This window comes from Lasiodiplodia theobromae (genome assembly GCF_012971845.1).
Source record: "Lasiodiplodia theobromae strain AM2As chromosome Unknown scaffold_50, whole genome shotgun sequence".
NCBI classification, from domain to species: Eukaryota; Fungi; Ascomycota; class Dothideomycetes; order Botryosphaeriales; family Botryosphaeriaceae; genus Lasiodiplodia; species Lasiodiplodia theobromae.
In genome coordinates, this window is record NW_023336531.1 from 21,330 (window position 1) to 39,301 (window position 17,972).

The following is a 17,972-nucleotide window of genomic DNA, read 5'->3' on the forward strand; positions in this document are numbered from 1 at the left end:
CAGACACTTCAACAAATCCACATCTTCTTTTTGTCCCACCAAACTCATTTCTTACCATCTTCAACAATGCTTTCTACTAGCCAAGTCCACGTTATTGGTCTGATTCCAAAGTCCGCCTATGGCACCTGTCTGGCTCTTGGCCTCGTTCTGCTGGCCATCTACATCTATGACCAATTCGTCAGTCTAACCACCCAACGCCGCAATCCAGGAAACCGCTAACCGCAGCTGGCAGAATTCGGTCCGCTACCGCCTCGCCAAGGTACTCGCCCAGCAAATGGGCTATTTCAAAAACGCCCAAGGCGAGAAAATGAAAGAACTCAGCTTCAACTCGCGCTTCGTCCGCTTCAGCCAAGGCCACGCTATGTCCGAGCAAGGCGTCGCCCTCGCCGGCACCGACCCCTACCTGACTTGGAACGACGGCAAGCCCGAAGTGGTCCTCACCCGCCCCGAGCATGTCAAGGACTTCTTCGGCCGCGAGTCAAAAGGTGCGCGCTTTTTGCTTTTTTTCCATTCGCCAAGCCAGCCACGCCACCTCGCTAACAGCTCCTTCAATACAGGCCACGCGAAGCCGCCACACATGGGCATGGGCCCCTACTTCGACCGTGTCCTCGGCTCCAGCGTCGGCGTGCTCAACGGCGACAAGTGGAAGGCCATGCGCCGCGTCTTCGAGCCGCACCTGTCGCACCAGATGGCCATGGCCTTCTCCGCACGCTTCGGACGCGAGGTGGCCGCGTGGATGGCGGAGCTTCCCGCTGAGTGGGCAAAGGCAGCAGGAGCCGACGGCGCTCCGTTCGTCGTGGACGCGGCGACAGCCTGCCGGTTCTTGCCGTTCAAGCTGGTCGCGCTGGCGCTGTATGGCGACGCACTGTCAGAGAAGGCGTATGAACGGCTGCTCGAGCTGAATGCACTTCATGAGAAAGTCATGCTTAGAGCATTCTTTGGGAAGGCGGAGAGATCGGAGGTGTTTTCACGGTTGCCGAGTGAGTCGAAGGCGCTGATGGATCAATTTGAGCGGGAGTGGCGGGACTTCAATCTCGAGATTATCGAGAGGGCTGAAAAGGTTAGTTTGCAGTTCTGGTTGTTTGATGGGCACACGCACTTACAGATTATCACCTCTGCAGGAGAAGCTCTCTTGCCCTGTGGCCAAGATGCACCCATCAGTCCTCGACGGCTCCGTCACAGAACGCCAGTTTCTACACACCATCGACGAGATCCTCTTCGCCAACATCGACGTCACCTCGTCCGTCCTCGCCTTCCTCCTCATCAACCTCGCCCGCAACCGCACCGCGCAGACTCAGCTCCGCGCCGAGATCCTCGCCAACGCCGCCGACCCCGACGCCTACGTGCAGAAGACAGACACATTGCTCGAGCGCACATGCATGGAATCCATCCGCCTCTGCCCCGCCGCCTGTAAGCATCAGCCCTGGCCCCCACACACATTCCTTTCCCCTGCTGCAAATCCTCCTTTGCCCCCTGACCGAGAGACTGACATCGGCCTGCAGGGTTCTCCCTCCCCGAGCACGCCACCGCCGACACCACCGTCGGCGGCTTCGCCATCCCAGCCGGCACCCCCTGCATCATTGACTGGTGGCGCCTGAACACGCAGTCGCCCGTGTGGACGAAGCCAGCGTGCTTCGCCGGCGACGGCGACGGCGCCCCCGACGGCACGGCGTTCCACCCTCAGCGCTTCGCGGCGCTCGCGCCGCAGGAGTACCGCTGGAGCTTCCTGCGCTTCGGCCTGGGCAGCCGCAAGTGCATCGGGAAGAACTTTGGCGGCGTCATCATGAAGGCGTTCCTGGTGCCCGTGCTGCGCGAGTGGCGGTTGGAGAGTGTGGGGCTGACGAGGGAAGAGGAGAAGGGGCTGGTCGAGACGAGGCAGGATCGGTTCGCTGTGACGCCTGATCGGAGGGTGAGGTTTGTGCCTGTTTGAGAGAATGGCAGGATGGATGGCGGTGCTGGGGTGGGGTGGGGTGGGGTGTGTTGGAGGAGGGGAAATGGGAGATAGGGGATTGGTAGAGTGAATGATTTTTTTGCTTTTATTAGCTACTTCGTCAGTGTTGCGGTGCTTTGCGTGAGTGTGAGACTTGTTCTAGCCGATGGTAGAGTGCGAGAAGGATTCCTTTGCGGTGCCGCTGCGCGGCGTGCCTGACCTTGCCGAAGACCGAGCTCCGGTGCTATGCTCGTTTGACAGCATTTTTCGTGAAGCCGAATGTGATCTTCATGCACGTTGATGCATGGATATCCCTGACCAATAAACAACACGAATTGCAAAAGTACGAAGCGTAGAGGACTGCCCAACTCGATGACGTGTCTACCCCATCCATCGTTAAAGGCTAAACAGGGAGGATACTCCTCCCGCAAAATGTAGATCAATTGTGTGCAAAAAAAGGAATCCGATGGTTGGCTAGCGGTAAGCAAGCCTGGGAGCAGGCAGTAGTGGATCTGCCGCTGCAGATCTTGTGCAATGGATTCATCTTGCGTTGCGGTTAGGGCGAAGCCTTGCCAAGAAGGGGTGGCGCATTGGCTTTGCGGGCCGGTCCATCGGGTGGCGCTAGGCGGCGGCAGTTGGAGAATTCTTTCCCCAGCCCCCAAACATGGGGCCGAAAGGACTGCGCCGTGTCTATATCATGCCATCGAATTGCGCGCACTGTTCCTTGTGTTGCACCATTTTACTTAGTGCGAAGTTAATTGTGCATTTATTCATTCCTTCGCTATAGTTGAAGTGGCGAGTGAAGCATTCCTTCGCCCCACCCATGTTCCTTCGCGCCACGTTGCTTGAAACAAAGCTTGTCATGGAGTCAGGTACCTTGCGCTGATGGATTCTTCAAGCTAAGCCACGGTCGCGGGGGAAAAAGCTTTGGTGGGGTTCTTGGAAGTTGGGGGCGACGTCTCACACCATGAGCCATTATTTGATCGGCCTCGGGGTTTCGGTGCTTCGCCGCGCGCGAGTTGTGCGCATTTTATGCACTCCCCACCTCATACAACTTGCACAACTTTTCTTGTGCATCGCCCTCGCTGTTTATACCCACCGATCATCGTCAGCCGCACCTGTAAAACTTGGACCACCAACACCTCTTCTTATTTTGAGATGACTTTATAGAGAGGTTGTTTCTCTAACGCCTTCTTCCAAACTCAACCCAAAGCAATCACAGCAGCCATCCAGCCATGTCGAGCGCTTCGAGCGAAAAGTCAGCGCCGCAAGACACGCAGCAGCGTCAACATGCCGACCAGGAAGCGGCCAAGCCCGCACCACCGGCAGCCTTTGACCCGCCTGATGGTGGAAGAGCCGCCTGGCAGACTGTTGCTGCCGGCTGGCTGTGCCAATTCTGCTCGTTCGGCTTCATCAATGCGTGAGTCCTAACCTTCAAGTCCGATTTGAGCATCTGTACTCATCTTGTCCCCACAGCCTCGGCACTTTCCAACTGGTCTACGAAACGGACATTCTCAAGACGGCCTCATCATCGGCCATTTCCTGGATCCTTACCATGCAACTCTTCCTCATGTTCTTCCTTTCACAGCCCGTCGGCATGATAGTCGACATGTTCGGCCCCCGTGCCATCCTCATGCCCACCTCTATCCTCGCCGTCGTCGGGCTCGTCGCCCTAAGCTTCGCCAAGGAGTACTGGCAGATCTTCCTAGCCCAAAGTCTATGCTTCGGTCTGGGCGCTGCCGGCATTTTCGTGCCTGGCCTCGTCACTGCAAGCCAGTACTTCAAGCGGAAGCGAGCCTTCGCCGTCGGCATAGTCGCCAGTGGGTCCTCCGTCGGTACGTTGAATAGATCCCACCAATCCCAAACCCAGGCAGTCCACTAACATGTTGCAGGTGGCGTGGTGTTCCCAGTTTTCCTCGCCCAGCTCTTCGACCAGATCGGCTTCCGCGCCACCATCCGCTGGACCGCCCTCATGGTCGGTGTGCTCCTCGCCATCGCCAACGTCCTCGTCGTGCCACCGATCAAACCAAAGGGCTGGGCCGGCCGCCGCACGCTCCTCAGCGTCGCCGTCTTCAAACAGCCTGCTTACGTCCTCTTCGTCGGCGGCTCCTTCTTCTTCTTCTGGGGCCTGTTCGGTCCGTTCAACTACCTGCCTCTGTTCGCCGAGCAAGCCCAGAGCACCTACGCCGTCGCCTCGTACACCGTCTCCATCCTCAAGTAAGCCTCAGCTTTTGCCCCCGCTCCCAGTCAGCTTTCACTAACTCGTCCCCCCAGCGCGGCCTCCATCTTCGGCCGCATCCTGCCGCCTCTCTACTCGGACCGCGTCGGCCACTTCTCTGTCATCACCGTCTGTGCCTTCGTCGCCGGTCTCTCCGTCCTCGTCGTCTGGCTGCCCATCAATACGCACCACTCGCTGGGCGGCCTCATCGTCTTCGCCCTCGTCTTCGGCTTCTTCAGCGGCGCCTTCGTCTCGCTCATCACACCGTGCCTGCTGCAGGTCGCCGGCGGCCACACCGCCGACCTGGGCGCCATGCTCGGCACCTACTTCGCTGTCGCCGCCATTGCCAGTCTGACTGGCTTGCCCATCCAGGGCGCCATCACGGGGAGCGGCGACGATTTGACGGGGTTGATTGTGTTTTCGGGCGTGGCGATGGTGGTGGGTTCTGCGGGTTTGGTGGGGGCGATGGGAGTGTTGAGGAAGAAGAGGAATGCTGATCATTAGTCAAAGTGTCTACGGACTCAACTCGACCTCTCGGTCCAATCTTGTAGAACTTCGCTCAAAAGCGAGATATGTTTTGATGAAAAAAAAAGTAGCTGTAGAAGAAGCGATAATAATTAAATTGTCTGTTCTTATCCTCTGTTACGGCTTAAAAAAATGTACTCGTGATATCTGTAATATAATGTTGCTTTAAGTAGGGAAATCATTTATTTCGCCTCAACGCTTATAGTACCATCGATTTATGCTACCGTTGTAGAGTGTTCGTTGTGCTTAGTTATCTAGATCGGCCCGAGGTACATGATGCCGACGCTAATGTGCACTCGTTCTTTCAACCCCACCTTTACATCGTCGTACACTACTAACAGTTTGTTCAAAGTACTACTATGAGTGTAGATCGCCTCGGCCCAAAGCGGGTGCGCCTCAGCGAGCGGACGATGCTCGCTTGCATCCATTGTAAAAGCAAGAAGCTAAAGGTGTCTTATCGGTCTTCTTCAGCACGGGACGGCACATTGGCTGACTCGACGTTAGTGTGACGGCCAGGTTCCAAAATGTCAAACTTGTGTTCGAACTGGACGAGGTAATCCTTATTGAATTGTTTCACGTTGGAAACAGCACTAAGAGATGCCAGATTGCTTGGTCGAGGACCCTGCGACAGGATTGCACAGGCCAAGAGACTACCTTCAATCGCTTGAGACCCGTGTCGCTTATCTCGAGGGTCTACTGCAAGAGGCGCGGCCTGATGTCGCATCGGATCATTTCAATGGATTTGATCAGCCGCGCCTTTCCCAAAATATTGGTCAAGCATCAAATGCAAGGCGACAACATGGCTCTTTACTACCCCAAGCCGGGAATGAAACGCCGGCTCTGCAAGGTCCCTTTCCAGGAGCGGCGAGAGATATCGAGGGTGAGGAGCTCGACGACCTGACTACCGATGTTGCCGTTCTGTGTCTCAGTGCGGCGGGTCGCGAGCCGCACTACTTCGGCTCATCCTGCGCCGTCTCATTCTCGCGCATCGTGAGCGCTACTATGGGCTTTCCAAAACGTCACGGGAGCTCTCAACACAGTGGCCCAATTCCTGATTCCCACGGGCAGGACATCCAGCGGACACTGTCGGTGTCATTTCCCTCTCCGGCTTTGGCTACCACCCTCACCCAGGCATATTTCAAGAACATTCATCCGCAATACCCATTTCTCCATAAGCCTACCTTTCTGGCCTGGGAACAAGCTTGTCTCAGAGCAAATGCGGCCAATGCTCTCTCTGAAGCTGGAGATCTTGCCTTGTTCTTTGTCCTGATGGTATACGCAATTGGGTCTCTGGCCCTCGGTCCTGCACATCGCGATGTAGCCGAGGCTTATTATGTCATGGCGCTCGACCACCAAGCTACAGTCCTTGATCTCGATGGACTTGAGTCCGTACAGAGTATTCTTTCCTGTGCAGTCTATTCCATAAGATCACCAGTCGGTGTCAGTTTGTGGAAGCTCTCAGGCATGGCAATCCGACATTGCATTGAGCTCGGCTACCACAGAAGCATATCAAAGTATCACAAGCATACAGATACTGTCGCTGCTGAAATGTCACGCAGATGCTTCTGGGTAGCCTACGACATTGACAGGGTGGCTTCTTGCATCCTTGGACGACCTGTGGGCATTCCAGATGATGCTATAGATGTGGAGATGCCGTTGGACCTCGAGGATGAGTATATCGCCAGAGACGGTCTTCGCAAGGAGCCTCGTTTATCACCCGATGATCCGCCAACCTACATGACCGGAGCAATTCACGTAATCAGACTCCGTCGACTGTGGTCTAAAATTGCATCCAACCTCTACCAAACTGCCACTACAGAGACGCCATCTCGCAGGATGACGGAAAATTTAATGGTTGATCGCTTACGTCAGGAGCTCGAGGACTGGTATGCTGCAATACCCGACCCAATTGACGACCCTGGCTCTTCGCTATCGGTGTTCGCTTCACAGTCGTGGTTCCAAATCGCATATGACCATTCTATCCTTCTGCTCTACCGGCACCAAATAACCATGCCAGGACACGAGGAGAACGTGGAACAGGCGTTCACAGTCTGCGCCCACCGGGCTCGAGAAATGTGTTTGCTGTACAGGAAGCTTTACCAAAGTCCGACCATCCAATTCACCTGGGGTTCGCTTCATATCCTTTTCGTGGGTGGAATGACGTATCTCTACTGCTTGTGGAAATCAGCAAAGGTTCGCTTAAATTCTAGGCAGTCCGATGTTATTAGCACGTGTATGGCTTGCAACACGGTGCTAATCGTCATTGCGGAGCGCTGGAGTCAAGCGACCCCTTACAGGGATGCGTTCGAGACCTTGTCTGAGAGGACAATCGACATGGTCTGCAATGAAAGAAGTAGGGCTTCGGATTTCAATTCACATCGGTCAGACGCAGGGAGCACACACCAGCAAGGAAATCCCGCGGCTTTATCCCAAGGTTGGGATATGGGCTTGAATGATCTCTCGGTACCTCATGAGACTGAGTGGCTATTCAACGAGCTATTGCAAGGAATGAGAGACTTCCAACAGCCTGAATTTGGATTCGAGGATTTGGGGGATTTCACTGGCTAGGTGACGTATTCAAGCTACATCAAAGGCAAACTTTCACGAGGCGTACAGTACGGAATCTCCGTGGTTCCAGCCATCAATTGATCATACAGCGCTCGTCATTTGAAGGCCACTTTCGAGCCTTTCACTTGAACCTCACCAGACCTGGTTTTGTGGGATTCTCCCATCAACGCGCTGCTGCACTCTGGGAACCTAAACGTGACCTTCGAGTTCCATAAAGTTCGTCTGCAGCAGAATGATAGGACGGTTTCTTTGCCAAGCGATTGGTAACCAAAAGTTACACCAATAGGAACGCCGATGTTTGAGCTTCTGAGGCAACCCGGGTGGGGTGATCGGAAAAGCGATCGGATATTGTTTCCGGTGGCTCGGGAGAACCCGACAGCTCCTGGATGCCAAGTGCGGGGACCTTCTTACCAGCACCACGCCAGCTACTCACCTTTACCGATCATCTCTACTGTGCATTGAGCTATTGTGGCTTCCTCAATCCACGCATCATGTCGTCCACCACCACGTATCTTGAAACCACGTCCGCAGCGCCGGTCAAAAGTGCTACATCAATTCTGAATAGAGCTGATGGCACATCCAGTAGCGAGTCTCGTAGTAGATACCACATCCCGTGGCCTGCGACGAAAGAAGCGCAACGAAAATGGCAGCTTGAACAAATGGCGGGCGCATTTCGCATCTTTGCAAAACTCGGCTTTGCCGACGGCGCAAGCGGCCACATCAGCCTTCGAGGTCCGTGAAAAAAGAAAAAAGAAGAAAACAACCCATCCAATCCTCTCCGACGACCATTTCGCCTGATTCTTTTTCTAAACGTAGATCCCGTCGAGCCAGACACGTTCTGGATCAACCCCTACGGCGTGCACTTCGGCCTGCTAACCGTCTCGGACATGGTCCGCGTCGATGCGCAGGGCGTCCGGGTTGGCGGCGCAGACAAGCTGATCAACACAGCCGGCTTCATCATCCACGCCGCCATCCACGAGCGCCGCCCAGACATCAACGCCGCCTGCCACCTGCACAGCCCGTTCGCGCGGGCGTGGTCGAACTTCGGGCGGCCGATCGACATGCTCAACCAGGACAGCTGCATGTTCTACGACGACCTCGCCGTGTACGCGAACTTTGGCGGCGTGGTGTTTGCGAAGGAGGAGGGCGCGCGGCTGGCCGACGCGCTGGGGCCGACGATGAAGAATATCATTCTGCAGAATCATGGCAGCCTAACGTGCGGCGGCACTGTCGCGGAGGCGGCCGCGTTCTTCATTGCGCTGGAGCGCGCGTGTCATTGCCAGATGCTGACTGAGGCCGCTGTGGCACCGGATGGGAGCCAGTTGAAGAAGACAATTGTTGGTGATGAGGAGGCCGGGTATACAAAGAGGAGTACGGGCAGCCCGGAGGTCATGTACATGCAATTCGAGCCGGAATACCGGCTGATATTGAAAGAAACGCAGGGGGATTTCTTGATTTAAGTGGGAGAGAATCAATGAAGCACTTTACTTTTTTTCTACGAGATCCATGATGCAGGAGTCTTCCTCACCAGTCCTGAATAGAACCACAGACCCAGCGTGTATACGTCGTACACAGGAACTCCCACTCTTTTCTGAATTGCAGCCGCATATGGTGGCATCTGGGTGCACTCCAATACCACGGCGCCAGCTTCTTTTCCTTCTTCCCTGATACTCTCTACAAGCCTTACCGCCGAATCAACCATTTCCCGCTCCATTTCCGTGCTATCGTACTTCACACCATCCTGTATAACTTTCCGTGTGTGGCCAGTCGCTGGCAATCCGTGGATCCGGATCGTTGCAGGATCAACACCAACTTCTCGCAGGTGTGTCTCGCCGAGTCGCTCCCCGTCATACGTTAAAACACCGATAATCTTCTGCGGGCCCAGAAATGCTCGAATGCTTGGGATTTGCACCAGCGCGCTTGTTGCAATCGGGATGCCAATTCGCTCGCTCAGCTGCCTTTGCGCCATTGCCAGGAATCCACAGCTCGTGATGATGCCAACACAGCCTTTCTCAGCCAGCTTCTTCCCGGAAGCGACGAAGCGATTGATGAATTCGGCGTCGTAGGTCTCCTTTGAGACTATCTGCTTTTCTTGGGAGCCTGGGACGAGTTCGTGAAGCAAAGGAAAGGGCCAAGTGCGTGGGTTGTACGGATCACCCGGGGGGCGGTGAATGTTGACTTCAACGGCAAGGAAGCCGAGAGGCGGGAGGTCTGAGGAAGACATTACGGACATTCAAAATGGAGTTTTTCGTAAACGAGGTTAGGTTTGGTAACTTCCCCATTCAAAATACCGACAAACTGCGGCTCGAAGGTCGAGAGATGATTTTCTGGACAACAGGATTACATGTCTTTCCCAAAATCCGTTCATCCCCTCACTTGTCTTGTTGGGAAAGCGCAATCACCCAACACTGAGGGCTTATGTTGTGATGTCGTATGACGTAGGCCAGCTCGGATTCCCCCGAGCTTTCGGGAAGATGGACCCTGTAGCCGTACCAACCCCACCTTTGGAGCTCGGGAGAATCCATAAACTCCACCCCGCTGCATCTCCAAGTCTAATTCGAAAACTGGAGATGCATGTTGTTTAGATTAAAGATAACGTCTTGAGTCCGAGTCACTCTTCGCAACTTACCGTGCTGCAATCTGTTGATGCAAACCAGGCTGTTTCCAGTAACACCACTGCCACCCCGTTGATCACGTGATTGGCCTGCACAGCTCCAAAAGACTTCTCATTCCTTTTCCAACGAGTTCGGTGCACATTTCAGCTATTCTGCTGCTTGCCTACGCTCAAACGAACCCCAAGTCAACACCATGGGCTCAATCGCAGACCGAAAGCCGCACGTCGTGTGCCTCGGCACGCCCGCTTTCGCCGGCGAAGACTACCTCGCCTCGTTTGCTCAGAGCTTCCAATACTCTGTCTTACCAGCTGCCAATCGCGCCGAAACGATCGCGGGCCTCCCAGACTTGATATCGCGGAATGGCCCTATCGACGCGTTCATCATCCGCATGGGCACGCCACCCTACGAGCCATTCGACGAAGAGCTCCTGTCCGCCCTCGCGCCTAGCTGCAAGATTATCACGTCGGCGAGCGCCGGGTACAATGAGTTCGACGTGGACTGGATGAGCCGCCAGGGCATTGTGTTCTGCAATTCCGTCAACGCGGTTGCCGAGGCGACGGCCGATATGGCCGTCTTCCTACTGCTGGCGACGCTGAGGAATACTAGCAAGGCAGAGAAGAGCGCGAAAGCGGGGAAGTGGAGAGGTGGGCCCAATGGTGGATTGATCCCGGCGAGGGATCCGGCGGGCTTGACGCTGGGGATCGTGGGCATGGGTGCGATTGGTAAGGTGAGTTTGAAGGGATGAGGCTTTTCCTGAGTGTGAGGCTGATGGAATGAAACAGCATCTTGCAAGGAAGGCGGCCGTGTTCAATTTGAAGATCAAGTACTACAACCGCCGCCAACTGCCTACCTCTGAAGAGGAGAAGTACAACGCCACGTACTGCGGCTCGCTACACGAGCTCCTGGCATCCTCGGACATTGTTTCTCTCAACTGCCCGCTGAATGAGAAGACGACGAACCTCATTAGCACGGCTGAGTTCGACGCAATGAAACATGGCGCGTTCTTGATCAACACTGCTCGCGGTGCTGTGATTGACGAAGCAGCGCTGAAGGTGGCTCTTGGGAACGGTAAAGTTGCTCGAGCAGGGCTGGACGTTTTATGCAACGAGCCGAACGTGGATCCGTGGTTCTTCGGGCAGGAAAACGTGATACTGCAACCTCACCTAGGAGGTTTGACAGATATCGCGTATCAAAAGGCAGAAAGGGAGTGTTTTGAGAATATCAGGGCGTATTTCGAGACGGGAAATGCCAATTCGCCAGTGAACGCCGACCGCTTGGAGAAACGACAAGTATAGAGAAGGGATCATCATCAATTAAAATCACTGGACCTTGCACATTCCCACCAAATGCTCAATATCCAAATTCTTTCAAGTTATACGAACTCATAGTCTCGCTGTGGCCGTTCCGTTCAGATCCGCATCGCTAGTCAAGGGCACGTTCCCCAGAGCTCTCGCTCCTTGCTTACCTTCCATCAGTATGTTCACTGGCTTCTGTTCTCCAAGAGTTCTCCATTTCCAAGCTTTTACCTGAGGTCTCTCCATCCCAGTATTCTCGATGATATCAACGACCCAGTTGCCGATGACAGGTAGATACTTGAACGCATGCCCACTGCCGCCCGTAGCAACCATCAAATTCTTCTGGCCGGGAACGTAGTCTATGACAAGGTGGTTGTCAAACGAATCCGTATACCAGCACACGCGCGTCGTCGCCACTTTGATACCTTCCTCTGCCAAGTCCGGCAGGTACTCGTCCACGAAGTCGCGGATGACTTTCATGGCCTGCTTGGGTATCTGGGTGAGCTTATCACCCTCGCTCCACCTCGTGATTGGAGTGCTCCTATCCCTCCCATCATGCTGAGTAGTCGGGTTGGTGTACTTGGTGCCTCGATATCCGATCTTCAAGTAACCCCGCTCATCGCGTGCGAAGCCGTACAGCCCTCCCTCGGCGCCGTCGCGCATTTTGTACAACCACGTCGGAAACCTGTCAGGCGCGAAGCGGTCCCACAGCTTCGACTCTCGCGGTATCTTGAACAGCACGACTGAGCCGGCGGTCGCTTCACAGAGACCATCCAGTTCCGGGACGAGACCCGGCGTCCAGCCGCCACAGGCCATGATGACGAGGGCAGCAGGGTGCTCTTTCCCATCCTTCGTGACGATGCCAGTCACGTCCCCAGTCGCAGCCGTCACGAAGCCGGCGAATTCGCCTTTCCTCGGGCCAAAAATAGATCGTGCGCCGTACCTGCGGGATTTGTGCAGCGCGACTCTGCATGCCTTGTCCGCGACGGCGACGCCGCCGGTTGAATCCAGGACTCCGGTATTGGACTTTCCTCGTCTCGCCCGCTCAAACGGATCCATCGCGGCTGCCAGGCCCCTCGCTTGCGCGATAGCGATGCAGCGCGGGTCAGTGGTGATGAGTTGCGTGTCTTTGTGCCCGAACTCCTCCATTGACCGTATGGTCGCCAGTTCGAATTCGGGAAGCTCATTCCCGTCTACCATGTTCAAGTTTCCGGTGTTATAGAACACTCGGTCTTCGGTCGACAGGCCTGGCGGCAGGTCCACACCCCTGGCAAGCTCGTCGTTCCACTGTTTCCACTCCTCGATGGCCTCAAAGGTCAGCTCTTGGTATTCTACCTGGCTGCCGTACGCTGAGCGAATGATTTTGTTGATGTCGGCAGAAGCCGCATCGCAGCCGTTCAGATATGAGTAGAGCGTGGTGTCGTACGGCTGCTTGTCGAAGATGGTGACACTTTTGTAGCCTCGGCGTGCGAGATGAATTGCTGTGCTGAGACCGAAGATTCCCGCTCCAATAATGATGATGGGTGCGTGTTTGCTGGGGGGAATGCGTGCCATGATTTGAGGGGACTTCTCAAGTCAGCCACTAACTCTTTAGTTTGCTGTCGCTGCTTTTTGGAAGCTGAATGAATTTTCCCGTGTGCACAAAAAATAGAACAAGTTAGACTTCGGCCTAAGTACTATAAAAGGAGATGGTTTGTGTAGAGCATTAGCGATGGGAGGCGAAGCCGAATATACACGCCACAATACGGAGAGGATACGGGCTTTCCGATAAGGAGGCCAACATGGCGGAGTTCGGGCTGTCCCTGTAGTGCAAATGGTGGGGTTCGGCTTCTCCCGACTCCGGCCGTTCATGGATGCGATAGGCCGTTCACATGACGCGTTATCAGCCCCTCGCACATGGAAATCTTTGCAAGGATGCAAGAAGACTATCTCGACGACATATCCGCAGGGATATGATGAAAGCTACTATATCTCCGAGAACCCGGAAATGATTTCGTTCTTCTCCACTTCGCATCGACACCACCTCCAGCGGCGGACCTCACCAGCATAGGGGCAGACATGAAAATTCTATCTGACTCAACTCTAGCGAAATATGTTCGTGTCATTAGGAGCTCTCCGCGGGAGCTCATTTGCAACCGGCGACTCCTGGTAACGGCGGCGCTGTACGCAATGTCCGGTATACCCATCAGTATGCCTTCCTCTCGTATCTGGTTCATATGGTTCACGTAGCTGACTCTGCTTTAGCATGGGATCAGGGCTCATCTTCGATCGTCCCATCACTTCCGGGATTTCAGCATGCATTTGGCATCTCCTCTGGAGCCAACCCGTCCGAAATCGGGAATTTCATCTCCTTTGTCTACCTGACCGCGGGCGTGGGATCCGGCCTGTCATTCTTCATAAACGATCGCATCGGTCGTCTCTGGTCCCTTCGCTTGTATATGGCCATCTGGATCGTCGGCCAACTTATCGCAACCTTTTCCTATGGTCATCTCGGCGCACTTTATACTGCACGTTTCGTATCAGGACTGGGCATCGGGCCCCTGACAGTGACCGGCCCGATGTCCATCGTCGAAGTTGCACCACATGAAATACGCGGATTGCTGGCTACCTGGTTCAGCGTCGTCATGCTCCTCAGCTTGACCGTCAGCTGCTTCGTTGTTTATGCCAGCTTTTTGCATATCGCAACCAGCACACTGCAGTACCAGGTCGTCTGGTTCGTGCCCTGCATCATCATCGCCGTCATCATCGTCGCGAGCTTCTTCGTAATGTACGAGTCGCCTCGCTGGTTGATGATCAAGGGCAGAGAGGAAGAAGCACTACAGACCTTAGTCGCGCTCCGTGGGCTGCCAGCGGATCACCCTCGAGTCGCCTCGGAAATAGCAGATATCCGTGCTCAGATCGAAAGCGAGCACGGCAGATACGGTGACGCCGCCGCCGGCGGAATGACCGCAGTTCTCAGGGAAACGTTCCTTGTGCGCGCGAACCTGCGCCGCTTGCAGCAATCCTGCCTCTGCTACATCCTCGCGCAGCTATCGGGCGCCAACTCCGTGACGAGCTATCTCGTGCCCATCCTCACCATGATCGGGCAGGGCGGCAGCACCGACCGCTCCATGTTCCTGACTGGCATGTATTCGATGGCGAAGTTCTTCTACACGCTCATCGCGTCCTTCTTCTTCGTTGATGCGCTCGGCCGCCGCAAGTCACTCTTCATCGGCATCATTGTGCAGATGACCTCGGACATATACATCGGCGCGTTTCTCAAGTACAAGCAAGCCGGCGCCGTGGCATCAGGCGCGTCCGAGGCCGCCATTGCCGCCATCTACATCCACGGTTTCGGATACGCAGTGGGTAAGTCTGGGGATAGCTACGGTGCAGGAGGAAAATTCCATGCAGACGCTGATAATCTTCATTTCAGGTCTCCTCGTCCTCCCCTACATTTTTGGCGCCGAGCTGTGGCCCAACAACATTCGCTCCTTCGGCAGCGCACTTACGCAGACCTTCCACTGGCTCTTCTACTTCGGCGTTAACAAAGGCACGCCTTCGATGCTGTCTAGCATGCATAATTGGGGTACCTTTCTCTTCTTCGCTGGATGGTGCTTCGTTGCGCTCGTTTACGTCTTCTTCGCGGTGCCTGAGACGGCTGGTCTGAGTTTGGAGCAATTGGATGCACTGTTTGAAGGCCCATTTTGGCAGATGCGGAGCAAAGCGAAGGTTCAGCGGAAGCGGATGGACGTTATTGACTCACAAGAGGTAGGGGGAGTGGAGTACATCGACCAGGAATTTAGTGGAAAGACAGATGTTGTTAAGTAGGTCTAAATTCGGATAGGCAATCTATTTATTTTTCTTGCTGGATATGTAATGGAACTAGGTCATGAGAGCCCATCACCGGTACGTCCCCAGCTCCAACAGGAGGTGATTGAATGTCTAGCTGGTAAATGCAAAGTAGATTTGCGCGTGAGCTGGGACACACCTCTTCTTACGCCGCCGGCCAGACAATCTCAATAACACCCCCCTTCACCCTCGCATTAAACCATTCCAAGGACTCAATGCTCTCCGCCACCGTCTTCACTCCACCATCACACTCCAGGACCTTCGACTGCACCACTGCGGCCGTCGCCACGTACAACTCCAGCATCGCCAAGTTCCTGGCAATGCAGGCTCTCGCGCCTTTCCCGAAAGGCATGAAATCACGGTGCATGCGGTCATCGCTGCTGTTGACCCAGCGCTCAGGCAGGAAGGCGTGAGGGTTGGGGTAGACGGCTGGGTTGAGGTGGAGCTGGTAGGCGGACAGGCCGACGACCGTGGCTTCGGGCAGGTACGTGTTCCCGTGCTGGAAGCCGCCGGCGGGAACCACGCGCGGCAGCCGTGTCGAGATGGCCATGCTCAGCCGGAGCGCTTCTTTGATGACTCCGGTTAGGTATGGGAGTGACTGAATGTCTTTTGGAGAAGGTGAGATGGCGTTGGCATGGAGTTCGGCGGCGAGTTGCGCGTATCTGGTGGTGTGGTGTCAGTTTACTGTAGCCTGGGATGGGGCGACATGGGACATGAGAGGAGGATGGAGAGATGCATGGCTTACTTGTCTGGTTGTGCGACCAGGTACCAGATGATAGTCGCCAGGTTGTTGCCAGTCGAATCGGTGCCTGCGAACACAGCGTCTTTACACTCAGCGATGACTTTCTCCTTGGGGACTCCGAGAGCGAGGAGCCTCGATGGGTAGCTGTCGTCGCCCTTGTTGTCTTCAAGTAGGGTGACTTTCTCCTCAATGGTCCGCTTGAGGTAGCTGTCAACGATTTCTGTTGACTTGGTTGTTTTGGCGTCTGGTGCGATGACATCCATAACCCGCTCAATGAGATGCATTTTCGATTGGGACAGATGAAAGAAGCGGCTCATGCTGACAAAGTAATCCACGAATGGCGAGGCTGACATTTCCCCTTGCTCCTCCAGGCCGTTGTAAGGGGCGCGAAGAATGTAGCTGGACACGGCGTCGATGGCTAGAAGGCTTGTTAGAAGTTTTCAAGAGAATATTCCAGCTGGGAGGGAATACAAAGAAGAGGAGGGGGCAGGGGAGGTGAGGATATAACTACATACCGTAAGATCGTGCGAGGTTCAGAATATCGACCGGCTTGTGGGTTTGCATTCCCTCAGCCATGCGTTCGACCATTCTGGTGGCACATCTCTCGATAATACCCTTGGCGGCCATGCAGGATGTGGCGGAAAACATGGGTTGAATAGACTTGAGTCTGCTGGAGCGCTTCTCCAACGACAGGGTGGTGAAGATGGTGGCATGTCCATCTATGTCGAAGGTGCTGTAATAGTCGCTCTTAATGAAGCCGCCTTTCTCCATATAAATGGGCCAAAGGGCCTCGCCGTCTGATATGTGAACATCATTGGGACCAATGCGCACGATGGGGCCGAGCTCCTCATGGAGCTTTTGAATTGCCGAGCACTGGGTGCCGGCCCAGGCATGGTAGTGCAGCCACAAAGACGTGAAGCGGCAGATCAACGGACCCGGGACGTGCCGAAGCGGGTCGCGAACAATGCGGGTGATAAAGACGAAGAGAAGCAGAGAGCCCACCAGTAGAGACGGGGCATTTCCGTACGTAATCGCGAGACTGTCAATGTAACCCATTGTTTCAGCTATTCACGGTTCGCTACTGCATTGCAAGCTGAAAGTGTTGCCGAGCTTAAATCATCTTGATTCTCGTAGGAGGTGTTGCTGACATGCAGCCGCGGTCAGCATGACTAGTGTGTTCTTTCTATCTAACCCGGATAGTGCGCCTTGTTCCGTCGATCTTGGTATTCCAACGCCGTCATGTTCTCGTACAGGGGTTCCTTGTCAGCAACGAAATGCTGCATGGGCCCCACTTGGGCGGATCGGTCTGCCTTGCAAAAGAAGACCATCGATGTTCGCTCAGGAGCAATGTCTCCTTCAACCTCTCGAGGGCTCGGCTTTTGGACACGATGCAAGCAGGCGCGCAGATGGTCGTTCGTCCAGCGCTGCATCGTCTCTGACACCAGCAAGACGATATCACTCTCAGAGGTAAATCCGACGGGCTCGAAAATGCCGGCTTCGGCCTCGCGCACTTCGTACTCGAGGCCACCAACAACACCAGGAAATACCAAGCTGATGATACCAAAGTCCTTGTGCGGCCATGCTCGCCCAATTTCTCCAGCGTCCAGGAGACGCACATCCAGCGCGGCATAGTTGTTGCTGCGCAGCGTGCTGGCCTCGTGCGTGCAACGCTCAGTGAATGCGTTGGCCGGAAGGCCCGCCGTCACGGCCAGCATCTCAAGCAGGCGGTCGCTCAGACTGGAGCACTTCTCGAACAGAGACTCCATGATGCTTTGGTGCTCAGGTAGCACGGTCTGAGGCAGCCATTTGTTCGGGAATTGCTTGTCCCGAATTGAGCCGATGTCGATGCTCTCTCGCGAGTCGCCGAACTTGGGCGCTGGCCCGCCGTTCTTGATGCTCTCCAGAAACCAAGTCTTCTCTTCACCAGCTACACTCCAGCCACGTTGTTGCGCCTGCGCCGGATCGTTGGCTATTTGCGCTTTGAGCTCTGGCGGCAAATGAAAGAACTCTTTGCACTGCAGCTTCTGTCAGCTGGTGAAGGTTGTAAGATTGCATGCCGCGTACCGATTTGAAGGCGCTGCTGATTTCACCATCCGGAATTGGTGTGTTGACGAGCTTCACCGCTCCGTTTTCTGCGAGATTGGCCAGCAGCGTTTCGCCGAACGCTTTGCGCTCCTTCTCAGTGCCCCCCTCAAGCACTCTTGCGTCAAGAATAGGAAGCGGCATTGTAGACAAACAACTTGGAATA

The 17,972-nt window shown here is 55.0% G+C and overlaps 7 protein-coding genes across 7 annotated transcripts; 5 read left to right on the forward strand and 2 right to left on the reverse strand.

Annotated features, from left to right (window-relative positions):
* Positions 1 to 66: 66 nt before the first annotated feature.
* LTHEOB_11521 (Cytochrome P450) lies at positions 67 to 1,930 on the forward strand (the record flags this gene model as incomplete). Its single annotated transcript, XM_035508287.1, has 5 exons — positions 67 to 177; positions 233 to 485; positions 558 to 1,060; positions 1,122 to 1,410; positions 1,503 to 1,930. 5 exons carry the CDS (start codon positions 67 to 69, stop codon positions 1,928 to 1,930), a joined length of 1,584 nt encoding a protein of 527 aa, XP_035365844.1.
* Positions 1,931 to 3,165: 1,235 nt separating this feature from the next.
* On the forward strand, positions 3,166 to 4,652 carry LTHEOB_11522 (MFS transporter; the record flags this gene model as incomplete). Its single annotated transcript, XM_035508288.1, has 4 exons — positions 3,166 to 3,350; positions 3,407 to 3,765; positions 3,823 to 4,147; positions 4,205 to 4,652. The coding sequence occupies 4 exons, from the start codon at positions 3,166 to 3,168 to the stop codon at positions 4,650 to 4,652; spliced, it is 1,317 nt and encodes a 438-aa protein (XP_035365845.1).
* Positions 4,653 to 7,732: 3,080 nt separating this feature from the next.
* LTHEOB_11523 (Class ii aldolase adducin domain-containing protein) lies at positions 7,733 to 8,701 on the forward strand (the record flags this gene model as incomplete). The annotated part of the gene is made up of 2 exons (XM_035508289.1): positions 7,733 to 7,973; positions 8,058 to 8,701. 2 exons carry the CDS (start codon positions 7,733 to 7,735, stop codon positions 8,699 to 8,701), a joined length of 885 nt encoding a protein of 294 aa, XP_035365846.1.
* A 1,348-nt stretch (positions 8,702 to 10,049) lies between these two features.
* On the forward strand, positions 10,050 to 11,151 carry LTHEOB_11524 (Ankyrin repeat protein; the record flags this gene model as incomplete). Its single annotated transcript, XM_035508290.1, has 2 exons — positions 10,050 to 10,583; positions 10,639 to 11,151. 2 exons carry the CDS (start codon positions 10,050 to 10,052, stop codon positions 11,149 to 11,151), a joined length of 1,047 nt encoding a protein of 348 aa, XP_035365847.1.
* An 87-nt stretch (positions 11,152 to 11,238) lies between these two features.
* On the reverse strand, positions 11,239 to 12,705 carry LTHEOB_11525 (Sarcosine oxidase protein; the record flags this gene model as incomplete). The annotated part of the gene is made up of 1 exon (XM_035508291.1): positions 11,239 to 12,705. The coding sequence occupies one exon, from the start codon at positions 12,703 to 12,705 to the stop codon at positions 11,239 to 11,241; it is 1,467 nt and encodes a 488-aa protein (XP_035365848.1).
* Positions 12,706 to 13,320: 615 nt separating this feature from the next.
* LTHEOB_11526 (MFS quinate transporter) lies at positions 13,321 to 14,961 on the forward strand (the record flags this gene model as incomplete). Its single annotated transcript, XM_035508292.1, has 3 exons — positions 13,321 to 13,339; positions 13,396 to 14,499; positions 14,567 to 14,961. 3 exons carry the CDS (start codon positions 13,321 to 13,323, stop codon positions 14,959 to 14,961), a joined length of 1,518 nt encoding a protein of 505 aa, XP_035365849.1.
* A 166-nt stretch (positions 14,962 to 15,127) lies between these two features.
* On the reverse strand, positions 15,128 to 17,950 carry LTHEOB_11527 (Cytochrome p450; the record flags this gene model as incomplete). The annotated part of the gene is made up of 5 exons (XM_035508293.1): positions 15,128 to 15,644; positions 15,728 to 16,142; positions 16,240 to 16,788; positions 16,917 to 17,739; positions 17,789 to 17,950. 5 exons carry the CDS (start codon positions 17,948 to 17,950, stop codon positions 15,128 to 15,130), a joined length of 2,466 nt encoding a protein of 821 aa, XP_035365850.1.
* Positions 17,951 to 17,972: the final 22 nt, after the last annotated feature.